The sequence below is a fragment of the Garra rufa genome, chromosome 12 (assembly GCF_049309525.1).
Source record: "Garra rufa chromosome 12, GarRuf1.0, whole genome shotgun sequence".
NCBI lineage: Eukaryota > Metazoa > Chordata > Actinopteri > Cypriniformes > Cyprinidae > Garra > Garra rufa.
Window position 1 is genome coordinate 3,025,343 of NC_133372.1, and position 24,435 is coordinate 3,049,777.

Below are 24,435 nucleotides of genomic sequence, written 5' to 3' on the forward strand. Positions count from 1 at the left end.
GATCTAATCCTTGTTTAATATTGACTAAAAAACATTTAATTCGAATATCCACTTAATCTATAATACTGAGCTAATTCTTTATGATAGAAATGCTACAGCCACTGCAATTTCTTGAATATGAAATTAACAGTTAGCATGTATGGAAAGATATATTGATGTATTTTCCTATTTTTGTGTAGGTCTATAAAAGATTTACCTTACAAATCTATTGAAATGGCACACGTTGCATTCCCAGATGAACTTTATAATAAACCTAAACTAACAGAAATATGCTGAGAAATATTATTTGAGACAGTAAATGATAACAGTTTGTGTGGAGCAGCATTTACTGTGAACGGAGCGCATATATTAAACCTGCATCGCATATATTTATTTAATTGAATTGTAGCTTCTTGGATGTGATTTAATCTTGATTAATCATTTGACAGCACTAAATAAAAGAGTTATGAATAGTGTTTCATTGTATTTTCATAAGCGTTGATTTCTGTTTATCCATAAAACACACTAACATTTATTTTGCCAATTGATTAATATGATAATTATAAGTTATTTCTTTTGTTGTAAAAAAAATAGACTTAAGTGAACAATAGACTTTAAAATTACTTAAATAGATATATAATGGCAATGAGGTGAAAAAATAGTTCAAATGAAGTATCAAATGCAAGTAATTATATGGTTTTATTAAACAAAACTGTTTACTTTGTACAATAGATCTAATGTACATTTTGCATTATAACAAATGACTTCAAAGGGTGCCAATGGCCTGATGATTGTTTTTACAGATTACAACGTGATCTAATCCTTGTTTAATATTGACTAAACAACATTTAATTCGAATATCCACTAAATCTTTAATACTGGGCCAAGTCTTTATGATAGAGATGCTACAGCCACTGCAATTTCTTGAATATGTAGACATCAAAACGTGTGAACTCAGATCATTTGAGCTTTTATTTTGAAATTGCAATGAACAATTAGCATGGTTAGAAAGATGTTTACGTATTTTCCTGTGTTTGTGAAGGTCTATAAAAGATTTACCTAACAAATCTGATGAAATGGCACACATTGCTTTCCCAGATGAACTTTATAATAAACCCAAACTAACAGAAATATGCAGAGATGGAGTTTGAGACAGTAAATGATAACAGTTTGTGTGGAGCAGCATTTACTGTGAACAGAGCGCATATATTAAACCTGCATGCATATATTTTTGTAATCGAATCATTGCGTTTGTGAATTCACAATAGCATTTTGCTTTGATATCATTTTTAAATGGGTTTAATATATTATGCAGCCTTGAAAAGTGGTCTAATATAGTGTTCCATGGATTCTCATCATTGAATGCGCCACTTCTGGTATTTTGCCGGTTACTCAACATGGGCAAATTGTAGTGAGGATTTTATAAATCAAGTATTCAAATTGATTCAAGGACAGCCCTAAAAGACACACACACCTGAACTTTCTCTCTGGGCCTGTAGTGTTATGAGCAAATAGCAATTATGTTAAATAAAAGAAGGTGTTTGTCTTGGGAAGACGTTTGGTGGGAGAACAGACTTTACTGAAACTTTAATGAGAGTTAAGGGCGAATGAAAGGACACAGTTGATGCTGACAGTGGTTTTGGGCTGATTTCTGCTGGTGACCAAAACCACAAGTTCAGACGGACATTATTTTGTAAACCCGTGAAACTGTGTTCAGTGTGAGTGCAGCATTCCAGCTCTTATAAATAAATCATATCATATTAATAAAACACTAAAATAACAGAGTAGAGGTCAAGAATGGCCTCACGGTCACCTGAGGAGATGCTTTACATGTTAAACTAACCGTCTAGCATCACACAGGCACCATGTTAGTGAGCTTTGCAGAGGCGGCAACTGCTCAAACCTATTCATGCATGTGTTGGATGTTCCTGAAAATGTCATTTGTTCTTGTGTTGCAGTATAACTATGAAGGAAGTGACATCAGCGATCTCCCCGTCGATCTGTCTGTGGTGTGGAACGGCAACTTCAACATTGACAACCCTTACAACATCCAAGGTAACCATGGCGACCACTGCGGCACGCTGTATCCGGTAGCCTAGCAACCTCCGCGGGATGCTGCTGCAGAGAGATGCGGCATCTATAAATGTTTTAAAGCATCGTTTGCTTGTATAAACAAGCACGCTTTAGTTTGTAAGCAGGAAAAGCAGATGCAATGTTGTAATAAATGAATCCTGTCCTTCAGCACTGCGAGCATGTTGTTGCTCATGATTCGTAATGCTGGCATCAGTTTGAACTCATGCTGTCATCCATTCACAGTCACATGTGAGATATTTCTGCTTCATACTGTATCTCTTACTTCTGACTGAATGAGGCTTGCAATAAAGCAGAGAGAGAAACAAGTGGCAGTGTTAACATTAGATTGAGAGGTTTTTATTTGATTGATTTGTCAAATGTGATCATCCTTGTGTCTGGGACCCCCATCCTAAAATGTAAAAGGCAGCTCTGTTTCTTGTATGAAGACCCAAATTATACTGTGGGAAAAATAATATACATGTTTGTTTGGAAAATATTTTTATACTCATTATAGCACTGCACTTACTGATTCATTTTAATCTTTATCTATTAAGTTATGTATATCTAATAATTTGTTTTATTGTAATTTTTATTTTTCATTCTTGTTATTCATTTATTTAAATCAGTTATTAATTCATGTATTTACTTTTTATATTTTCTTGTTTTATTCTATATTTATTTATTTTAATAAATATATAGTATTTTTTAATGTTTTTTTCTAGTCTCTCCTGCTCACCAAGCATGCATTTATTTTATCCAAAATACAGCAAAAACAGTACAATTTTGAAATATTTTTTAATTTAAAATAAATGGATTTGAATGGTATAGTGGTATATATAATGTTACAAAAGCTTTTTATTTTGGATAAATGCTGATCTTTGGATCATTCTATTTATCAAAGAGTCCTGAAATTTTTTTTACTCAACTGCTTTCAATGTATTGATAATAATAATGATTAAAAATGTTTCTTAAACAGCAAATCAACATATTAGAGTGGTTTCTGAAGGATTATGTGACACTAAGGACTGAAGTAATGATGCTGAAAATTTTGCTTTGATCACAGCAATAAATTACATTTTACAATATATTCAAATAGAAAATATTTCAAAATTGTACTGTTTTTGCTGTACTGGATCAAATAAATGCAGGCTTGGTGAGCAGAAGAGACTTCTTTAAAAAAGACATTAAAAGTCTTACTGTTCAAAAACTTTTGACTGGTAGTGTATAATTTTATTTAATTTATTTTAATCATTTTAAAAATGTTTATCTAATATAATTATATTTATTCTTATTTATTTTATATGTAATATATGTGTCTTTTTTCACATTGTTTTTTTTTTTTTTTTTTTTTACACTTTTTCTTTGAGCATTTCCTGGACCCCAGTTAAAAAAACTCTGGAGTATGTCCTCCAAAATTTGAGTTTTATGCAGCTTTCTGAGTTTCCAGGAAATCCAACATCCTGTTGAATGTGATGCAGCATGAGATTTAGACAATCAGCAGAGTTTCCTTACGCCTTTACATCTCTTTTCCTCTCTCCAGCGCATCTGTATAAGTGTTACGCGTTGAGGGAGAGCTGTGGCTTGTGTCTAAAGGCCGACCCCAGCTTTGAGTGCGGCTGGTGCGTTCAGGACAAGAAGTGCTCTCTGCGGCAGGAATGCGCTCAACCTGAGAACACCTGGATGCACGCAACCGCCGGCAACAGCCGCTGCACGCACCCTCGCATCACCAAGGTGAGTTTCTCCAAACCAGGGATCAAAGATTAACTTTAAAAACGTTATATGCAAGTTTTAAAAATGAAATAAAAATATATTAACATGAGAAAAACTAGTTTTCCTCTTTCTTGCATGTGTGACAAACTCTTGATATCATGAGAGGTTTCGACACAGATGATGTTCGACAGACTTCTTCCATCTTTTTCCAGCTCTTTCAGTCTCACTCTGTTATTTTGGAAGTGGATTTTCTCTGCGGCGTTGCACCGAGTTCCAAATTCTCCTGCCATTAACTTTTAGAACATCTACTTACTAAATTTACATCCCCTCGTGTTAATTAAACTCTTCCTTTGTTCTCCCGGTTCGATTTCTCATGCTCGCTCTCTATCTGTGCGGCGCCGCTGTCGTCTTTTACTTATTAGATTAGGTGTTAATTTAATTTGGAGAAGAATGAATTTATCACATGGATTATTAGCACACCATAGGCGCTTGGAGAGCCATCTGTTCAGATGATGTACACCTATTCTCTCTCTGTTCCTCTGCTTTACTCTCTCTCAAGCTGCGCTTTCGTATTTTCATCCGTCTATCTGTGGAAAAGTGTGAATGTCAAATTAAAGCGGTCCCTCTGAAACCAATTACCCGTTTGTGTTTGCTTCTGTGCTCCGGTTTTGCGGGAGGCTGTCGTTTGTGTTCGTCTGAAGGTCTCGACGGCCGCAGATGCACTTAGTTTTGATGTCTGTGTCTTTGAATCGTTTTTAAGGTATAGTTCATGCAACAAAGTGTCATTTCTGTGTCTGTCCTGGGTCAGTTGTTTCCTGAGACCGGCCCGCGGCAGGGCGGGACCAGACTGACCATTAGCGGAGAGAATCTAGGCCTTCAGTTTAAAGACATCCAGAATGGAGTGCGGATCGGGAAAGTGGCCTGTCAGCCCATCGAGGAGGAATACGTCAGCGCTGAGCAGTGAGTGTCTGAAACGGCTTTATTTGCTTGAATATTGAATACAATAAAATATTGAGTAGAATATAAAACGTTTACAAATAGTTTACTTATTTTAGTGTAATTTTTTTTATTTCATTTGAATGTAAAAATTTTGTTTGTTTCAGTTTTGATCTCGTTGTATTTATTTAACACTTCTTCTATGAACTTTTTCTCAGACATTGTGTTACTTTAATTGGCAATTATATCTCTGTTTGAATGAGTCTTCTATTATGATTTTGTTCTGAAATAGCACTTGATCTGTGTTTACTCTCATCCAGCCTTACTGTTGACGATCAGCTTATTCTGACCAAAAACTGCCCACTTAGAAAGGAAGAGTTCGTCTGATAGATGTGTAAAGTGTCCTATGACAAACAGAAACAGAAATATAAAACAGGTGCAGAATAGAAATGGAGAACAGAGGAACTTTACTAGAGTGTGTTTGTGCACATTTTGGAGGTTTTATTGGTTTAGTGTTTTATGCACTTTTCTAAAATTTTGATAAAAAAAAACCCAGCTGTAAAAACAGCATGTATTGGCACTTTTTTATTTAGCTGATATTAGTGTTTTTTTAATCAGTATGAGTTAATAATGCATATATATTGTCCACAATTGTAAATTTAAATACTGACAATTACACAATTTGTACACTTCCAGTCAACAGTTTTTGGACAGTGATGTTTTTAATGTTTTTTAAAGAAGTCTCTTCTGCTCACCAAGCATGCATTTATTGATCCATAGTGCAGTAAAAATAACTGTTTTCTATTTGAATACATTTTCAAATGTAATGTATTCCTGTGATCAAACTGAATTTTCAGCATTATTATTCTGGTCTTCAGTGTCACATTATCCTTCAAAATCATTCTAATATTCTGATTTGCTGATCAAGAAACTTTTTTTAATCATTATCGTCAATATTTAAAACAGTTGAGTACACTTTGTCAGGATTCTTTAATGAATGGAAAGAGCCAAAGATCAGCATTTATCTGAAATAAAAAGCATTTGTAACCTTAAACACTATACCATTTAAAAGCTTGGAGTCAGTATATATATATATATATATAAGTTCTAGAAATGAATACTTTTATTAAGCAAGGATGCTTTAAAGTGATGATAAAGACATTTATAATGTTACGAAAGATTTCTATTTCAGATAAATGCTGTTCTTCTGAACTTTCTACTCATCAAACTCATGTTTTTTGAGCAGCAAATCAGCCTATTAGAATGATTTCTCAAGGATCATGTGACACTGAAGAGTAATGATGCTGAAAAATCTGCTTTGAAATCACAGAAATAAATTACATTTAAAAATATATTCAAACAGAAAACAGTTAATAGTAAACATATTTCAAAATTGTACTGTTTTTGCTGTACTTCGGATCAAAAAAATGCAGATTAATGATTTATAAAACATTAAAAATCTTACTGTTCAAACACTTGCAGTAGTGTAAATTAACAATTAATCTTTAAAACACTAATAATGTAATACATTTAGTTTCAACATGAATATTCAGTAGTTGCGTTTAAGATTTAATATTTTGAATTTATTTAGAAAATATAGCAGAGTCTCTAATATCATTTTGTAGTTGATCTGGTTATAATTCTTTTATCAGTGCATTTTTCACTAAGCACCTCTCATTGAAAAAACATCAGTGACGTCTATTTGCAGCAATTTCTGGATTTGTGATGCCCTTCATTCATGCTTTTTTTTGCATCCTGGTGCTGAAAGGCAGTGACAATGATTTTACAGTTTATTAATAAATCATAACAGGTTTCACACTTCCACAAAATAAACAAACACTGGTGTTTTTTTAGTGCAATCACAGAAAACTCTTTTCCCATCTGTCGTAAGCTTCGTGAAACTAGAAGTGCTCAACACAGACGTGGTTAATAACCCACTACAGACGGAGGACGTCCCGCCCCAGGGCATGATGGGAGGATTCGCTGTCCATTCCATTAATCACAGACACGCGTTGTCCAGTCCGGCTTGGGTTTTATAGTGTCTCATTACGATGCTGTGTTCATGTAGCGCCTGCGGTTGCTCTGTAACCCGTCTATAAGCTGGTCTCACCGTGAGCTGCTCAATCACTGCTGAAATGGATTTCATTTGAGTTTTGAGCGCCGCCGGCCGCGTCCAGACCCTTCTAAGACCCTCACGTCTCTCTCTCTCTCTCTGCAGGATCGTGTGTCGATTGGCCGACGCCACAGGTTACCGTGTGCAGGAAGCTCAGGTGGAGGTGTGTGTGCGAGACTGTCTGCCGGAGTACAGGGCCGTGTCTCCCAAAGCCTTCACATTTGTGGTGAGTTTCGCTTTCAGAAGGATCAGATCTGTGTGAAGTTTTAGTGTGATGTTATTATCATTGTAAACGCTTTGTGTGTGTGTCCAGTCGCCGTACTTCACACGCGTGTTGCCGTCATACGGGCCCATTTCCGGAGGAACGAGGATCACCATTCACGGCAGCCATCTGAACTCAGGCAGCGCCGTCTCCATCAAGATCGGACTCAACACCTGCCGCTTTGAGAGGTGCGATGTTTTGTTTGTCTCATCTGAATGCACTCAGACATAATGTACTGTTGTTTCAATCAGTCAACACTGCATTTTCAAAACAAATTAAGCCAGATGGAAAAATCAGACGTACTTTCATTTAAGTTCCTCAGTGTTGTTATTGCTAATTAAATCTAAAGCTATTAAAAATCTTTTTTGGTAATTGAAATGAAACTGAATTAGGAAATGTTGCATTGGCAACTGAACTAAAATAAGATAATTAGAGTGCCTTGCAAAAGTATTCATACCCCTTCATTCTTTTTCACGTTTCGTTTTGTTGCAGCATTATGTTAAACTGCTTTAAATTAGTTTTTCCCCACATCAATTTACACTCCATACACCGTAATAATGACAAAGCAAAAACCAGATTTGCAAACACTGAAATAAGTGCATTGCATAAGTATTCATACCCTTAACTCAGTACATAGTTGAAGCAGCTTTACAGCCTTTACAGCTCTACAGTCTTTTTGGGTCTGATGTGACAAGCTTTGCACATCTGCATTTGGCAATTATCTGCCATTCTTTGCCTCACCTTTTCACCTCTCCATCTCTGTCACCTTGGATGGGGGCTGGCAGACATTTTCTAGAGTCCTAGTTGTTCCAATCGTCTTCCATTATGGAGAATGCTTCTGTCAACCTTCAATGCAGCAGATTTGTTTCTGAACTCTTCCCTAGATCATCGCCTTAACGCAAGTCTATCACTGAGCTCTACAGACAGTTATCTTGACCTCAGGACTTGGTTTTTGCTCTGAGATGCATTTTCAGCTGTTAGACCTTTTCTGAGAGGTGTGTGCCTTACTAAATCATACTCATTCAAATAAATTTGCCACAGTTTAACTCCACTCCAAGTGTAGGAACATCTAGAAGCAATATGAATGCTCCTGAGCTAAATTTCGAGTTTCCCAGAAAAGGTTATGAATACTTATGCAATGGGATCTTTTCAGTTTTTTTATTTCTAATAAATTTGCAAAGTTGTTACAAACCTATTTTGTGCTGAGATGTAGATTGATGTGGGGAAAAAAGTAATTTAAAGCAGTTTAACATAATGCTGCAACAAAAAAAAGTGAAAAAAATGAAGGGGTATGAATACTTTTGCATGACACTGTACTTAATTACTAAAACTTAAAACTGAAATCAAAATAAATTAGGTAACAAATCTTTAAAAAAAAAACTAAAACACAATTAATAAAACTTAATAATAAAAAATAATAAAATAATTTTTTTTTAATAAAAAATAATTCAAAATATTAATAAACACTATATAAACAATACTAAAATAACACTGATTTCTCTGGTAAAAAAGCACCATGTTATTGATTTGAATTTGTTTTATTAAATACCACATTTTATCCCAAATTCAAGAATGAAAAATGCACAAAAGAAAAAAAAAATATTTCCCATTCCAAATCTTTATACTGTTTGGGATCAGTAATATTGTGAAATATTATTACGATGTAAAACAATCTTTTTCTATATTAATATACATTCAAATTTAATTTATATTTGTAATTAACATAATTGATGTTGTTTTTGGAACCTGTGATACTTTTTTCAGTATTCCTTGGTCAATAAAAGGTTAAAAACAACAGCATTTATTTAAAATAGAAAGGTTTTCTAACAATATACACTACTGTTTAAAAGTTTGGGGTCAGTACAGTCAGTCTTTCTTTTTTGAAAGAATTTAATACTTTTATTTACCAAGGATGTGTTAAATTAATAAAAAGTGATGGCATAGATTTACATTGTTAGAAAAGATTTATATTTTAAATAAATGCTTTTGTTTTTACCTTGTTATTCATCAAATAATCCTAATCCTAAATAAGAATCACAGGTTCCAAAAAATATTTGGCAGCCCAACTGCTTCCAACATTGATAATTCTAATAATAAATCAGCATATCAGAATGATTTCTGAAGGAACATATTAAACTTAACGCAGGAGTAACAGCTGATCAAATTCAGCTTTGCATCACAGGAATAAATTATATTTTAAAGTATGTTAAAATAAAAAAACATTAATTTATATTGTAAAAACATTTTTCAATATTACTGTTTTTTTCTGTATTTTAAAAAGAAAAACATTACAAGGCTTACAGATCCCAAACTTTTGAGCGGCTGTGTATATATATATATATATATATATATATATATATATATACAAACAAAATCTTCAAAATGTTAACGATTTTACCAAAATAAGAGGGATCAAACAGAATGCATGATACTTTTTATTTAGTACTGACCTGAATAAGATCAAAGATGTTTACATATAGTCGACAAATGAAAATAATAATTTTTTATAGATTATAGTTTTTTTTTATTTTTTTTTTTATTTTTTTTATATATATAGAATTTATAAAACTATTCATTGTTTCATTTTTTGAATTTGAAGAGTCAGTTTAACTTATTTTGTCTTCTGGGAAACATGTAAGTATCTTCTGTAGCCTCTGAAGGGAAGTACTAAATGAAAAACAAATGATATTTAGGGAAAATAATAAAAATGGACATATCTTTATTCTGTTCAAAAGTTTTCACCCCCAGCTCTTAATGCATAGTTTTTCCTTCTGGAGCATCAGTGAGTGTTTGAAACGTCTGTAATAGTTGCATATGAGTGCCTCAGTTGTCCTCAGTGTGAAAAGATGGATTTTAAATCATACGATCATTATTGGAAAGTGTTCAAATACACAAAAATGCTGAAAAAAAAAAAAACTGAACAAGGGACTCATGAACAACTATCACTAAACAAAAAAATAAACACAGCTGTGGATCATTCAGGAAACAACACAGTGTTAAGAGTCAAGGGGATGTAAACTTTTGAACGGGGTCATTTTTGTAAATTCAACTATTATTTTCTCTTGTGTCTTTTATGTGAAATGTCTTATTCAGGTCAGTGCTAAATAAAAAATTACATGCATTTTGTATGATCCCTCTTATTTTGGTAAAATAATTAGTGTCTGTAGTGTAACTCAATATGAATTGATTATGTCAGGAAAATGATATTGTGCAGTAAATTTAAAACGGTGTTGTCATCAGGTGTTCAGAGCCACTGATTTCTTTTAGTCATCAGGTCTGAAAGCAAACAGAAATGATTGATGTGAGCGTGTGTGTGTGTGTGTGTGTCTGAACCCGCCTCTCCACCAATGTGACGACAGTCCTGTCAAAATATGTCCAGAACTCAGCAGGATTCACCACTGTGTGTTGTGAACATTGTTGCCTAGGCAACACAGCAAGTGTTGAAGGACACACACACACACACACACACACACACACACACACACACACACACACACAGAGGACACGCACACACACACACACGCACATGCATGTCTGATCAAACATGGGAACAAGCTTTCAGACTGAATCTCATCTAGCTCTTATCTGTCACATGACTAAACGCGCCGTCAGTCGTGCATGTGTTGGTTTGATCAGATTAAAGTCTGTCATGTTCGGTGCCTTCACTCTGAGTGATCTTTGAACCTCCAAACCTGATGCAACCTGATGAAACAGTGTTGTCACATACTCTGCACGCTTGGCTTCATTCTTGCTTTCAGATGCAGTTCAGGTCAATGAGTTTGCTTTATTGTTCTTATTCTGGAATCTCAAATGCATCAAATTCTACATATGTTTCATTTTATTATAAGTTTTTTTTTTTTTTCGTGATGTTCACTTATAATGTTAGTCAAGCTTTGTTGCACAAAAAACAGGTGTATTGTAGTTGTTAATCAACATTTTCCCCTCTCTTTGAGTTTTTCAATGACTAAAGACTAATACAATGCCCAATTATGTGCACAAAATAGAAATAGAATAGAAAAAATATTTGTGACCCTGGACCACAAAACCAGTCTTAAGTCGCTGGGGTATATTTGTAGCAATAGCCAAAAATACATTGTATGGGTCAAAATTATTGATTTTTCTTTTATGCCAAAAATCATTAGGAAATTAAGTAAAGATCATGTTCCATGAAGATATTTTGTAAAATTCCTACTATAAATATATCAAAATGTAATTTTTGATTTGTAAAATGCATTAAGAACTTAATTTGGACAACTTTAAAGGTGATTTTCTCAGTATTTAGATTTTTTGGCACCCTCAGATTCCTGATTTTCAAAATCAGATGTGTCTCGGTCAAATATTGTCCTATCCTAACAAACCATACATCAATAGAAAGCTTATATATCGAGCTTTCATATGATGTATACATCTCAGTTTTGTAAAATTTAACCTTATGACTGGTTTTGTGGTCCAGGGTCACATTCTAGGAAATAAAATCACAGTTTTGTAAATGAAATAAATTGCACAATATTTACTACATTACTCACATTTGTAAATTAGTAGTGAATAACTAAATAGCATTACATTGCTCTTATCTCTGATGGGTTTGTCAGTGGCTCATAAAGTAAAAATAAACAAAAGTAAATTGTAAAATTTTAAAATTAAACAAATTAGCACAATATTTATTATATTACTCACAGTTGTAATTTAGTTGTGAATAACTGAATTGCATGAAATTGCACTTTTCTCTGATGGGTTTGTCAATGGCTAATAAAATATAATAATAAAATAAAATACAATTACAATTGTGCATAAATTAATGAAAAAAATAAATAAAATGAAAAAAATAAAATAAAATAAAAAAAGTAAATAAATAAAATGTATAAAATGAAATAAAATAAAATAATACAAATAGAAATAATAAAAAAATGAAATAAAATGAAATAAAATAAATTGTGCCATTTTTAAATTAAACAAATTAGCACAATACTTATTATATTACTCACGGTTATAATTGAATTGTGAATAACTGAATTGCATTTGCAATTGCACTTTTCTCTGATGGGTTTGTCAACGGCTGATAAAAAATAAAAATTTAAATTAAATGAAAATTAAATAGAACAAAAAAATATAAAATGTTTTGCATTTTTAAAATTAGCACAATGTTTACTATAACACTCACAGTTTAGTTGTTAATCAGCATTTTCCCTTTTTCTGATGAGATTTTCAATTTCCAATGACCAATAAAATGCCCATATATGTGACCCTGGACCACAAAACCAGTCTTAAGTCGCTGGGGTATATTTGTAGCAATAGCCAAAAATACATTGCATGGGTCAAAATTATAGATTTTTTTTATGCCAAAAATCATTAGCAAATTAAGTAAAGATCATGTTCCATAAAGATTTTTGCAAAATTCCTACTGTAAATATATCAAAATGTAATTTTTGATTAGTAATATGCATTGTTAAGAACCTAATTTGGACAACTTTAAAGGTGATTTTCTCAGTATTTTGATTTTTTTGCACCCTCAGATTCCAGATTATCAAATAGATGTATCTCGGCCAATTATTGTCCTATCCTAACAAACCATACACCAATAGAAAGCTTATTTATTGAGCTTTCATATGATGTGTACATCTCAGTTTTGTAAAATTTAACCTTATGACTGGTTTTGTGGTCCAGGGTCACATATGTGGTGATATAAATAAGAGCATAAATAAAAATTTACAGTCATACAATTTATGAAATGAAATAAATTGGCACAATATTTGCGACATAACTCCCATATATTGAGTAACCAAAAACTGATGAGTTGTAAATGTTACCATTTTGACAGTACATCAGACATTTAAGACCAAGCAGTTGCAGTTTTCCATGATTTGAGCCCTTGAACAGAAATAAATCTTGAGGTTTTGTGATTCTGTTTGACAGGCGAAGCCCCCGTGAGATTGTATGTGTGACTCCGGCGGGTTTGGGTTCAGGCGGGACCCCAGTGATGGTGGACATAAACGCGGCCGAACTCAGAAACCCAGAGGTGAAGTTCAACTACACGGACGACCCCACCATCCTGAAGATAGAGCCCGACTGGAGCATCGCCAGGTCAGACTCATTAACACACAATGTGTTTTCACCATTTAGGTTTGAATCAGTGGATTATATGAGTGGACTAGTGAAAACAGTCCACTAGTGCAGCTCGCAGGTGCTTTAGCGTGAACGTTTGCAGCTCCGTCTCTGGAGGTTTGACTAACATCACAGCCTGCAGACACATGAATCTGACGGCAGAGAAATGCTGCACACAGACTCACACTGACGTCTAGAGCTGCGAAAAACCATCTCACATCCAGGGAAAGAAAGATAAGTGATGAAAGACAGAGAGACAGGTGTGAAGAGAGACAGGTTAAGCAGGTTAATACTTCAGCGGTTGGCTTTTATGCTGGAAATTGTGGAAATATTACAATTTACAACACTCAAACGCACCTTTCACAAAACAGCTGTTTCATCTTTGCATGTCTAATGTGTTTATTTTATTACACTGCAAATAAATGTGAGGTTGTTTACAACATCCTGACTAGTTATACTGATAATAACATGGCTATTTAAATGCATTCTCATTTTCTTACATAATAGTCAGAGTCTTAATAATGGACCATTAGGGCTGGGCTCTTTGTCTCTCAGGTGTGAATTGCTAAATATTCATGGGTCATTTCCACTCCTACGCATATTCCCTTTCGATCACAAAATATGTTTTAGGAAATGTATACCCCAAAATAGCCTCAGACCCAGAGGGTTAATCTAATTGCACTACCATTCAACAGTTTGGGGTCAGTAATTTTTTTATATTTTTGTTGTCTCTTCTGCTCACCAAAGCTGTATTTATTTGATCAAAAATACAGTAAAAACACTAAAATTGCTAAATATTATTACAGTTTAAAATAGCTGTTTTCTATGCAAATATATTGTAAACTGTAATTTATTTTTGTGATCAAAGCTGAATTTACAGCATCATTACTCTAGTCTTTGATCTTTCAAAAGTCACATGATCTTTCAGAAATCATTCTAATATGCTGATTTGCTGCTTAAGAAACATTTATGATTATTATAAATGTTGATGAAAACCCTTGTGCAGCTTCAGGTTTTTATGGAAACTGTGATAGATTTTATTTTTCAAGATGCTTTGATGATTAGAAAGTTCAAAAGAACAGCTTTTATTTGAAATAGAAATCTTTTGTTGCTTTATAGATGTCTTTACTGTCATTTTTGAGCAGCTTAATGCATCCTTGATGAATAAAAGTTTTTTTTTTTTTTTTTTTTAAATCACCCCAAACTTGGTAATGGTAGAGTTTAGCATGTTTAAAATGACGTACTTCACTGCAAAAAAAAATTTCCCCTTTAGTATTTTTGTCACGTTTTCTAGTATAAATATCTAACATTTCTTGAATTAGGATGCATTTACTGAACAAGTAAAATGACTTAAGATATGTCTTGTTTTCTGAAAAAAAAAAGCCCAAATTTTGTTAGTTTTTGCTTTAAATGTGCAAATGGGGTAAGAAAAATTATTTTAAATCAAAGGCTAAACCAAAATCAAAGGCAGATTATTTTATTGCCCCCATTGGCAGATCTTTTTTTTGTTTTAAGCAAGAAGGAAATGAAAATGTTGTTTGAGTTGATGGATGGTTAATAGTTTTCTTGAGGTTTACATTGTTGTTTTTCTCTCTCTTAGTGGTGGAACTCCATTAACAGTGACTGGCAGCAACCTCGCCACCATCAGAGAGCCCAAGATGAGAGCGAAATACGGCAGCATCAGTTCAGTCAACGTAAGTCTTTACCATACAGATTAATAATCATTATTATTATTGGGTTTATCATCATCATTCCTTCCTTTCTCTATATATTTATACCCAATAGTTTTGCAGTGGTTTATTGTTTTGATTTAGCATTTTGAAAAAAAATATTAAGCATCTTCAACATTCATAATCAGAAATGTTCCATGAGCAGCAAATAAAGAAACATGATACTGAAGGCTGGAGCAATGATGTTGAAAATGCAACTTTGATCACAGGAATCAATTACATTTCAACATATATTCATATAGGAAACAGCTATTGTAAATTGTAATACTTTTTCACAATTTTTAGAGTTTTTACAGAATTTTTGTTCAAATAAATGCAGTTCAAAAACACAACTTTTAATTGCTAGAGTCTAGACTAGTTTTATAGTGTTTTCTCAGCTCTAAAAGCAGCATGAACAGACAAACAAGTGTGTTCAACCGAAGGTCTGTGTGCCTGCGCATGTTTTTCTTTGCGTGTATGTGACATTGAATCACCTTTTCCCAGTTTAACCTTTAAAATGTCAACGGCTGACGGGATATAGAACATAAAATGGCTCTATAAAGCCTTGAGAAAGTCCCGCAGGGCCAGCGTGACCTTTTCGTCTCCTTGACCCGCTCATCTGAACGGCTCTGGCTGCTGTTTTTCCTCCTCTCTACTTCTTGTCTTCTCTTTAATGGCTCTTAAGCAGTGTTAGTGTCTTCAGTAATCATTGATGGTCTGCTGTCTTTCTCAGAACTGCACTGTGCTGAACAACACTGTGATGGTGTGTCTGGTGCCGTCCGTGGCGGGGTCCGAAAGGGGTTTCTCAGAGGTGGGCAGTGGGCCGGATGAGATCGGATTCATCATGGATAACGTTCAGACGCTCCTGGTGGTGAACGAGACCTTCAATTTCTATCCCGACCCTGTGTTTGAACCCTTCGGTCCGTCCATGCTGGAGCTCAAACCGGGATCTCCTCTCATACTGAAGGTGAGAGCGGGTGGACAGGAGATCTAAATACACTTGTTGGAGTGGTTATATTGTATTTCTTTATTCTTCAGCATAATATTCCCCTTAGAGTAATGCTGGAAGTATTAGGCCACCTGCATGTCTGTTATTACATTTATACACTGTTTTTACAGTGCTTGAGAATTGCAGCACTGGAGTGAAATTTCTCAAGCATGTTATTATAGTTAGTTTAAAAAAAACTAAAAACTTTGCTAGATGCCATTTCATCATTTTCATTTAGTTTAACTTGATGCAATAATATAAACTAAGACTGAAAGTAATAGAAGCTATAAAACTGTAAAAACGTCATAAAAACTTGAGAAGGTTTTATTTTATTTTAGCAGCCATTTTATCAGTCAATGGCTGATTAATTAAATTAAATTAAATTAAAATAGAGTAATGCTGGAAGGCCACCTGTTATTAGATTTATACACTGGTTTTACCGTGCTTGAGAATAGCAGTATAGTAAAGTAGTACAGGATAGTATTATAGAGTTTTTTTTTATAGTTAACTAAAACCATACGTTACTTGAAATAAAAAAAAGTGAAAATAAATAAAAGACCAATAAAAAAAGCTTTATTTGCTAGATGTCATTTCATCATTTTAGATAGTTTAACATAAAATATTTAAAATAAACTAAGACTAAAATAAAAAGTGATCAAACTTTTTAAAAACTGAAATGAAATAAAATTAAATTTTTAAAACTTAAAAAAAAAAAATTGTAAAGTACAAAAATTACTAAAATCAAAGCTGATTAAATGAAGCTACATAGTAATAAAAACCCTAATAAAGAAGACAAAAAAAACAACAAAATTGCTGCAACTTAAGCTAAAAATTAAATGTAAAAATAAAAACGTTTAAAATAATTAAAATATAATACACTAAGGCTGATGATACACAGGGCAACTTTTTGAGCAATTTAATCGGGCAACTTTTTTTTCAATTCTCCCATTGAGAATAGGTAACAAATTTCTATCTGAATAATTTAGATCAGTCGTGGGCTTTATATCCCACCTGGGTGCCCATTGAAGGCAACATTTGCCAAAGTTGCCCGGCAACATTGCTCAAAAAGTTGCCCAGTGTATCATCAGCATAAAATAACACAAAATAGTACACTATTTCAATATGTGCATATCAATTTGTGTACTAATCTAGAACAATTTGTAGTCTAAATAGTGCGAGTAATGCAGATACACTGATAATTGAAAATGTCTCAAAGCATTTTACATGTAATTCATTTAACATCCTTTGTGATACATACATGGATGATTGTTCAGGTCATAAAGTGCTATTACTTTTCTAAGAAGTAATTTTCACATGGTGGCTGGCAAAAATGAAACTTGAAGGAAGATCCTGAGCCATTTCTAGACATCAGAATATCGTGGAAACCTAAAAATGAACTCTTAAGACTCGGGCCAATAAGAAACTGCATAGCAACACCCTGGCAACCATTTAGAAACCCTGTCCATTGATCCAGCAAGACACATTTACTTCTGGAAAATCTGAAACCTAGTTCATTAAAATGCTCGTGTGGTTTTGAGGTCCTGCCTCACTCATGCACAGCGTTAAATAATTTCAGAAAAATTACATGCATTGGATTATCTGCAATTCAATTTCCCATGCAAACCCTTCTGGGTAATGCGCAGTATGAGTTGAGTCTACTTGTTAAATGGAGCCCTTTAGTAACACACGTCTCTAAATGAAGCATGCAAATATTTATGCATGGTTCTGCCTCCAGGTTTTGCCTTCCCATAAGCCCCTTGGGCGGAGAGAGAGAGTGTGTTGGAAATCTGGTTGAGCAAATGCATAGGAATTTGACCATTTTAGTTCACAGCAATGTTATTTTAAATGATTAATATTATTATAGTACTGCTATTATAGTGCCTTTTAATTAGCTTTTAATTTAAATATTTAAATTTAATATTTTAATTCATTGTTTTTATCAATTTAAGTTTTAATAATTGTATTACTTATTTCTGTCGAAAAATAGCTTTATATTTTGTTCTGTTTTAGGTATTTTAATACTTAAACTTATTTTATTGAATATATATCCCAAGAAAATAATATAATTTCCATGTACACTGCAAAAAAAAATATTTTCTTACTTAGATTTTTGTCTTATTTCCAGCCAAAATATCTACAAATATATGTTTTTAGATATTTGTTTTACTTTCAGTTTTAGTTAACAACACTGCTTCATAGAATTAGTTTCTACTTCAGATTCTGGTTCTTTAACAATTTAAGGTGCAAATACTATGTACAAAAATATATTTTAATGTTCTACTTAAACTAAAATAGGGCACAGCAACTGCAATTGCGCAGACTGGTTTAAAGACTTCAGGTTTAGTGAGTTTTAAACCAATTTAACCAATTTTAACCCAAATACAGCTGCAAACGGCAATTATGATGCCAATTTGTTGCATTGCTACACAAAAATCCATAACATGTCAGCACAGTCTGAAGATGATCTGATTCGATTTTGATGAAAATTGTACCAACTGTTGAGGAGGAGTTTGAAAAAGTAAATTGTAAACAAAATCAAAATGGAGGACAGGAAGTATGGCCAATCATGGAATAATTGGTATCTGTGCCATTTTTCATATCTCCTGACCACTAGGTGGCACTGTGGCAAAACACTACAGGTAGCCTCAGATCATGCTTGTTATAACACACACCAAGTTTAGTCTCAATACGCCAAACTGTTGCGGAGATATAGCCTCACATCAATTTATGCACGCTTTTCATTGAATTCATTTGCACGTTATTCGAGAACGGTTCGACTAATCAACTTGAATTCCATAATTTTTTGCCAGCATCGTCTTTAGATGATCTGAGCCAATTTTGGTGAACATCAGGCAAACCGTCTAGGACAACTTTGAAAAAGCTAAACCCTACGATTTTTTAAATTTGGACTTGGCATGACCCAAGGATTCAGAGAAAAAATTATCATTTAACCTTACGATTCGAAAGTTATTAGCATAATATGATTGAAATTTTGGACAAGTGGTGGCACTAGAGAGTTTGAGGTAAAGACTCCAAACTTGCTATGGTTGGTGTTGGGACTGTCCTCTATCAGTGTGCCAAATTTTACAACTTTCCCGCGAGCGGTTCTATGGGCTGCCATTGACTTCCAGAGCAGAAGAAAAAGAATGCTAATGGATACAGTAGGTGCCATCACACCTGCTGTGCTTGGCTCCTAACAAATATGAATTTGAGACTAATTCATTTAAAAGAACAGACTCTTATAAGTCATAAAAGTCTAACTACTGGTTGTTTTTGTACATTTGTTTAGTAGGAAACACTGGCAGAGTATTTCAGGATTAAGTTCTGCATATAATATGATGAAAATGAACACATCTGTTTGTTTGTTTGTGTTTCAGGGCAAGAATCTGATTCCTTCGGCTGCTGGTAACTACAGGTTGAACTACACCGTTCTGATTGGCGACAAACCGTGTGTGTTAACCGTATCAGAGTTTCAGCTGCTATGTGAATGGCCAGACCTCTCCGGCCAACATAAAGTCACCGTAAGTGTCATGCGATGATTCCCTTCTCTTCTTCCATTTTCTATCTTCTCTTTCCCACGACTATCACAGTGTCTCATCCTATGCCTCGTTCTCTCATTCAGCTGTATTCTTCTGCGTTTCAGCCCATTGTTTCTCAGCATCAGATTACTGCTGGGAGTTTCTGTCGTAGGTCTCTGGGGTTTTGTGTTGTATCTATTTACACTGAGTTTGCAAAGAATCTGAGACACAGATCTGTATTTACATGTAGCCAGTTTCATCTTTAAATAGCTGTCTTTATTTGCTGCACATGCATATTCAATTATATTTTGAATGGCGGAGTTATTAAAACATCTCTCCCATGTTTTTTCCCAAGCCGTCTGCTCTCTTTCTGTGTGAGACGCGCCTGAAGGGAGAATGACAGAGACGCTTTGACCCACATGTTTGTCCTCGACCTATATATTGTGACCCATATCGAAGCTGTGTGACAGCAAGAGACTGCCATTTAGCTACCGCTTTACTCATGATATAAAACTTCACACTAGCCCGTTTGACTTCTTTAGCCTCCTTAAACCCAGTCAAATATGATCTACACTATTATTATCTCCCTGAGTTTCTTTCTTCTTTTGAACACAAGAAAGATATTTTGAAGAATGTGTTTAACCAGAGGCAACAGGGACCAACAACTGTGTTTACCAACACTATACCTATAACACCCTCTAAAAGAAGCAGTTTTATTTGAGAGATGATGTGATTATGGAGTATATTTAGGTGGTGCTGTGAGGTACATTCACAATGGCTTTGTGGGATAGATTGTTATTGTAGTCAAAACTGTTTTAGTAGCTCATTTTCCAAGACACTTTCCACCACTCTCTCTGATGTTTATAATTAAACATGCTGGTCTTTTTATATGTACTGTAAACAAAACGTTTTTGCATATGAAATGATTTCCTCATTTCATATGCAAATTGCAAAATACACTTTCTTTCATGCTTTCACTGCAAAAAATGCTTTTCTTACCTAATTTTTTTTGTCTTGTTTCCAGCTAAAATATCTAACAATTCTTGAATCAGGAAGGATTTTCAACACAAGTATTGTCTTGTTTTTAGTAAAAACAAGTCAAAATTAACTGGGTTTTGATTAAAACAAGCAAAATAATCTGCCAGTGGGGTAAGAAAAATAATCTAGTTGTCTGCTTGAAATAAGATTATTTTTCTTACCCCATTGGCAGATTATTTTGCTTGTTTTAATCAAAAACCCAGTTAATTTTGACTTGTTTTTACTAAAAACAAGACAATAATTTTTACTTAGAAAATCGTTCCTGATTCAAGAATTTTTAGGTATTTTGGCTGGAAACAAGACAAAAAATCTAAGTAAGAAAAGCATTTTTTTTTACAGTGTTTGTCTTTATTTTATTTATTTTTTGTTTCTTTCTTTCTTTCTTTCTTTCAAGACCCTGTAAAGATGCAGGTTTATTTGAGAGATTTAATTTCATTAATTTTGGAGTGTACTTTCCATCCTCTTTGATGTTTACAATTAAACATCCTGGTCTTCTATATGTACTGTAAACAAACCTCTCGTATGATTGGCTGAGTTTTTGCATATGAAATGAGGAGCACCACCTCCTCATTTCATATGCAAAATAGACTTTTTTATGCTTTTCTTTCTTTCTTTCATTCGTTCTTTCTTTCTTTCTTTCTTTCTTTCTTTCTTTCTTTCAAGACCCTCTAAAGATGCAATTTTATTTGACATATGTTTAAATTTGGAGTGTATTTTAGGTGCTGATTTGGGGATTGTGGGATAGATTGTTATTGTAGTCACAACTGTTTTAGTTGCTCATTTTATATATTTTACATTTTTCATTGAGGTACTTTTATTGTTATAGTCTAGGTTTCTTGAATCAAAAATCATTGTTTAGTTTTTATGTCTATTTTCCACTCTCTCTGACATTTACAATTAAACATGCTTGTTTTCCACATGTAAATGACCTCTGTTATGATTGGCTGAGTTTTTGCATATGTAATGAAGAGCAACGCCTCTTCATTTCATATGCAAACATGTTATCTTTCATCTTTCTGTCTTTCTTTCTTTCTATCTTTTAATTTAGATAAGTTTCTAGATTGTTTTTTGCATATGAAATGAGGAGTTAATGACTGTTTCATTACAAGAACTATTACTTGTGGACTTTTTACCAAACTCTATTATTATTTAGTTAGAAAGAAAAAGTGTGGTGGCTGTTTTGACAGCTGTCAGTCATGGTGTGAGTTATAATGTGTGTGTTGTTCAGGTCCTGGCCGGAGGTTTCCGCTATTCTCCAGGAACTCTGCAGATCTACTCCGACAGCCTGCTGACGCTCCCCGCCATCATCGGGATCGGAGGTGGAGGAGGTCTTCTTCTCCTCGTCATCATCATCATCCTGATCGCATACAAGCGCAAATCCCGTGACGCAGATCGAACGCTCAAACGGCTGCAGCTACAGATGCACAATCTGGAGTCCAGAGTCGCCCTGGAGTGCAAAGAGGGTAAAACGGCAATCATTACATCCTTGGATTTCACCAGTCATGTGTCTTGCTTTTGCGCTCTATCATGCTTTTTCACGGTTTCTTTCTTTCACACCTTTTCTTTCTTGCTTTCACACTTTCACTCGTTTGTGCTTTCTTTCATGCTTTATTTTCTTTCTTTCACTCTTTCTTTAATGCTTTCTTTGTTTTGCACTTTCACACTTTCACTTTTTCTTTTTTCATTTCTTTTCTTTTTTCATTTGCTTTTTTGCACTTTCTTTTGCACTTGCTTTTTTTTTTTTTTTTCTTTGGCACTTCTCAAACTTAACTTTCTTTCTTTTCTTTCAAACTAAACTTAAAGTCTTTTGCACTTGCTTTCTTGTGCACGTTTTCTTCCGTCCTTTCTTTTGCTCCTTCCTTCTTTCAATTCTGTTTTTTCTCTTGCAGTTTCTTTCATGTGGTTTCTTCCACACTCTTTCTTTTGCACTTTCTGTTGCATGTAGTTTATCTTATCTTTCTTGCTATTCTTTCACACTTGCGCACTTTTTTGCATTGACCTACACTTACTTTAACTCTCTTTTGCACTTTCTTTGATGCTTTCATTCACTTTCTTTTGCTTTCTTTTTGCACTCATGCTTTTTGTTCCTTTGCATTCTTTGCATGCTCTTTTGCACTTTACAAACTTAACTTTGCACTCTTTTGCACTTGCTTTTTTGTGCACTCTTCCGTCGTCTTCCGTTTTTTGCTGCTTTCTTTCAATTTGTTTTTACTCTTGCAGTTTCTTTTGTTTTCTTCCACGCTCTTTCTTTTGCATGTTGTTTTTCTTTCTTTTCTCTTTCTTTCTATTCTTCTACATTTGCACACTTTTTTGCATTGACTTACAATTTCTTTAACTCTCTTTTCATTTACTTTATTTTGCTTTCTCTTTGCACTCATGCTTTCATTCATGATTTTTTTCTCCTTTTTATTTCTTTCTTTCCTTTTGTGCATTTATTCACACTTTCCTTGTTGTTTTTTGTTAGTTCTTTATCTGCTCCTTTGTTCTCTTTGGTTAATTTGTTTGCTCTCTCCATCTCATCACTCTCCCTCAATCTTTTTCAATTGTTCGCAATTGGTTTTCCTCATTTAATTTTATCTTCCTCCTCCGTTTGCTCTTTGCCATCTCTCTCACTCTCTCTCTGATTAGCTTTGTTTTCTCTGGTCTCCTGTTAGCGGTGACCTCATGATGCACACATCATTTATCATACACACACGCACACCGAACGCCCATCTCATTCCCGCCGCGGTCACGAGGGCGTGAGACGAGTCGCCCATTATCTGTCTCTGTCGGGCCCGAGGTGACGACCTTGTCTGTCTCCAGACATGGAGAGAGGGATGAGGACAGGGAAGAGAGGATAAAAGAGATGGATAGCAGGAGGTGAGAGTGACAGGTCACTGATAAGTGATGAGACATCCTCCAGGATGAATAAAAAGAGGCAATAAATAACCACAACATCCAGATTGATTAGGTGAGTGGCAGCAGTAGCAGACTGGATCAGAAGTTTGGGAACAAAAGCAAGTATTCCTAATATTCCACTTGGATTTATAAGAGGGGCGGAGCGGAGCGGAGACAGCGTTAGGACCATGTGGCCATCAGACCAATCATTTTAAAAGCCATCTCAAATCAGAAATCTCCAGTCTGATTGGTCAGTTCTATGCTGACAGACAAGACAGAGCAGGTTACTTTTGGTATGAAACCAAGTGTGTCAGCTTTTTAAATGCTGTAAATGATTAAGAAATTCAAAAATAAATATCGTTTTGTGGGTCTTTAATGTGTTATAACAGATTGTTGTTCAAGCGGCATGTCAACCAATCATCTCTTCCTCATTACTAGTTATAGCACAAAATAAACATTTGGTTTGTTTTGCTTTCTTTCAAGCTTCTTTTTTTTCGTTCACTCTTTCTTTGATGCTTTCTTTGTTTTGCACTTTCACACTTTCTTTTTCATTTGCTCTTTTGCATTTTTTGCACATTTAAACTTGCTTTCTTGTGCACTTTTTCTTCTGTCCTTTCTTTTGCTCTTTCTTTCAATTTAGTTTTTACTCTTGCAGTTTCTTTCATGTATTTTCTTTCTTTTGCACTTTCTGTTGCATGATGTTTTTCTTTCTTTTCTCTTTCATTCTTTCTCTTTGTTTGTTCTTTAACACTTGCACACTTTTTTTACATTGACTTACACTTTCTTTAACTCTCTTTTGCACCTCTTTTGCAAACAGTTGGTTTGTTTGTCAAACAAAATGGAAGATTCTACATTATGATTGGTCAGATCACCTGCCAATCAAACTTCCAATCAAGGGTTAAATTAAAAACCCTGTAAAATAAACAAAATTGTGAACCTGGACTGCAAAACCTTAAGTAGCATGGGTATATTTGTAGCAATAGCCAAAAACACAAAAAAAATATTGTTCTATTGGAAAGCTTATTTATTCAGCTTTCAGGTGATGTATAAATTTTATTGTGGTTTTGTGGTTCAGAGTCACAATTATACTTTATAAAGCATTTTTTGATTAAGGAATCCTATTAAATTAT

The 24,435-nt window shown here is 34.1% G+C and overlaps 1 protein-coding gene across 1 annotated transcript in view; it reads left to right on the forward strand.

Annotated features, from left to right (window-relative positions):
• LOC141346800 (plexin-A1-like) overlaps window positions 1-24,435 on the forward strand; it is a 178,683-nt gene that overhangs the window by 115,607 nt on the left and 38,641 nt on the right. The window contains exons 10-19 of the mRNA XM_073851760.1: window positions 1,938-2,034; window positions 3,593-3,783; window positions 4,571-4,722; window positions 6,917-7,037; window positions 7,125-7,261; window positions 12,987-13,154; window positions 14,776-14,869; window positions 15,618-15,851; window positions 19,250-19,393; window positions 21,657-21,891. Coding sequence (XP_073707861.1) covers window positions 1,938-2,034; window positions 3,593-3,783; window positions 4,571-4,722; window positions 6,917-7,037; window positions 7,125-7,261; window positions 12,987-13,154; window positions 14,776-14,869; window positions 15,618-15,851; window positions 19,250-19,393; window positions 21,657-21,891 — 1,573 coding nt within the window. The remainder of the gene's footprint in view (window positions 1-1,937; window positions 2,035-3,592; window positions 3,784-4,570; window positions 4,723-6,916; window positions 7,038-7,124; window positions 7,262-12,986; window positions 13,155-14,775; window positions 14,870-15,617; window positions 15,852-19,249; window positions 19,394-21,656; window positions 21,892-24,435) is intronic.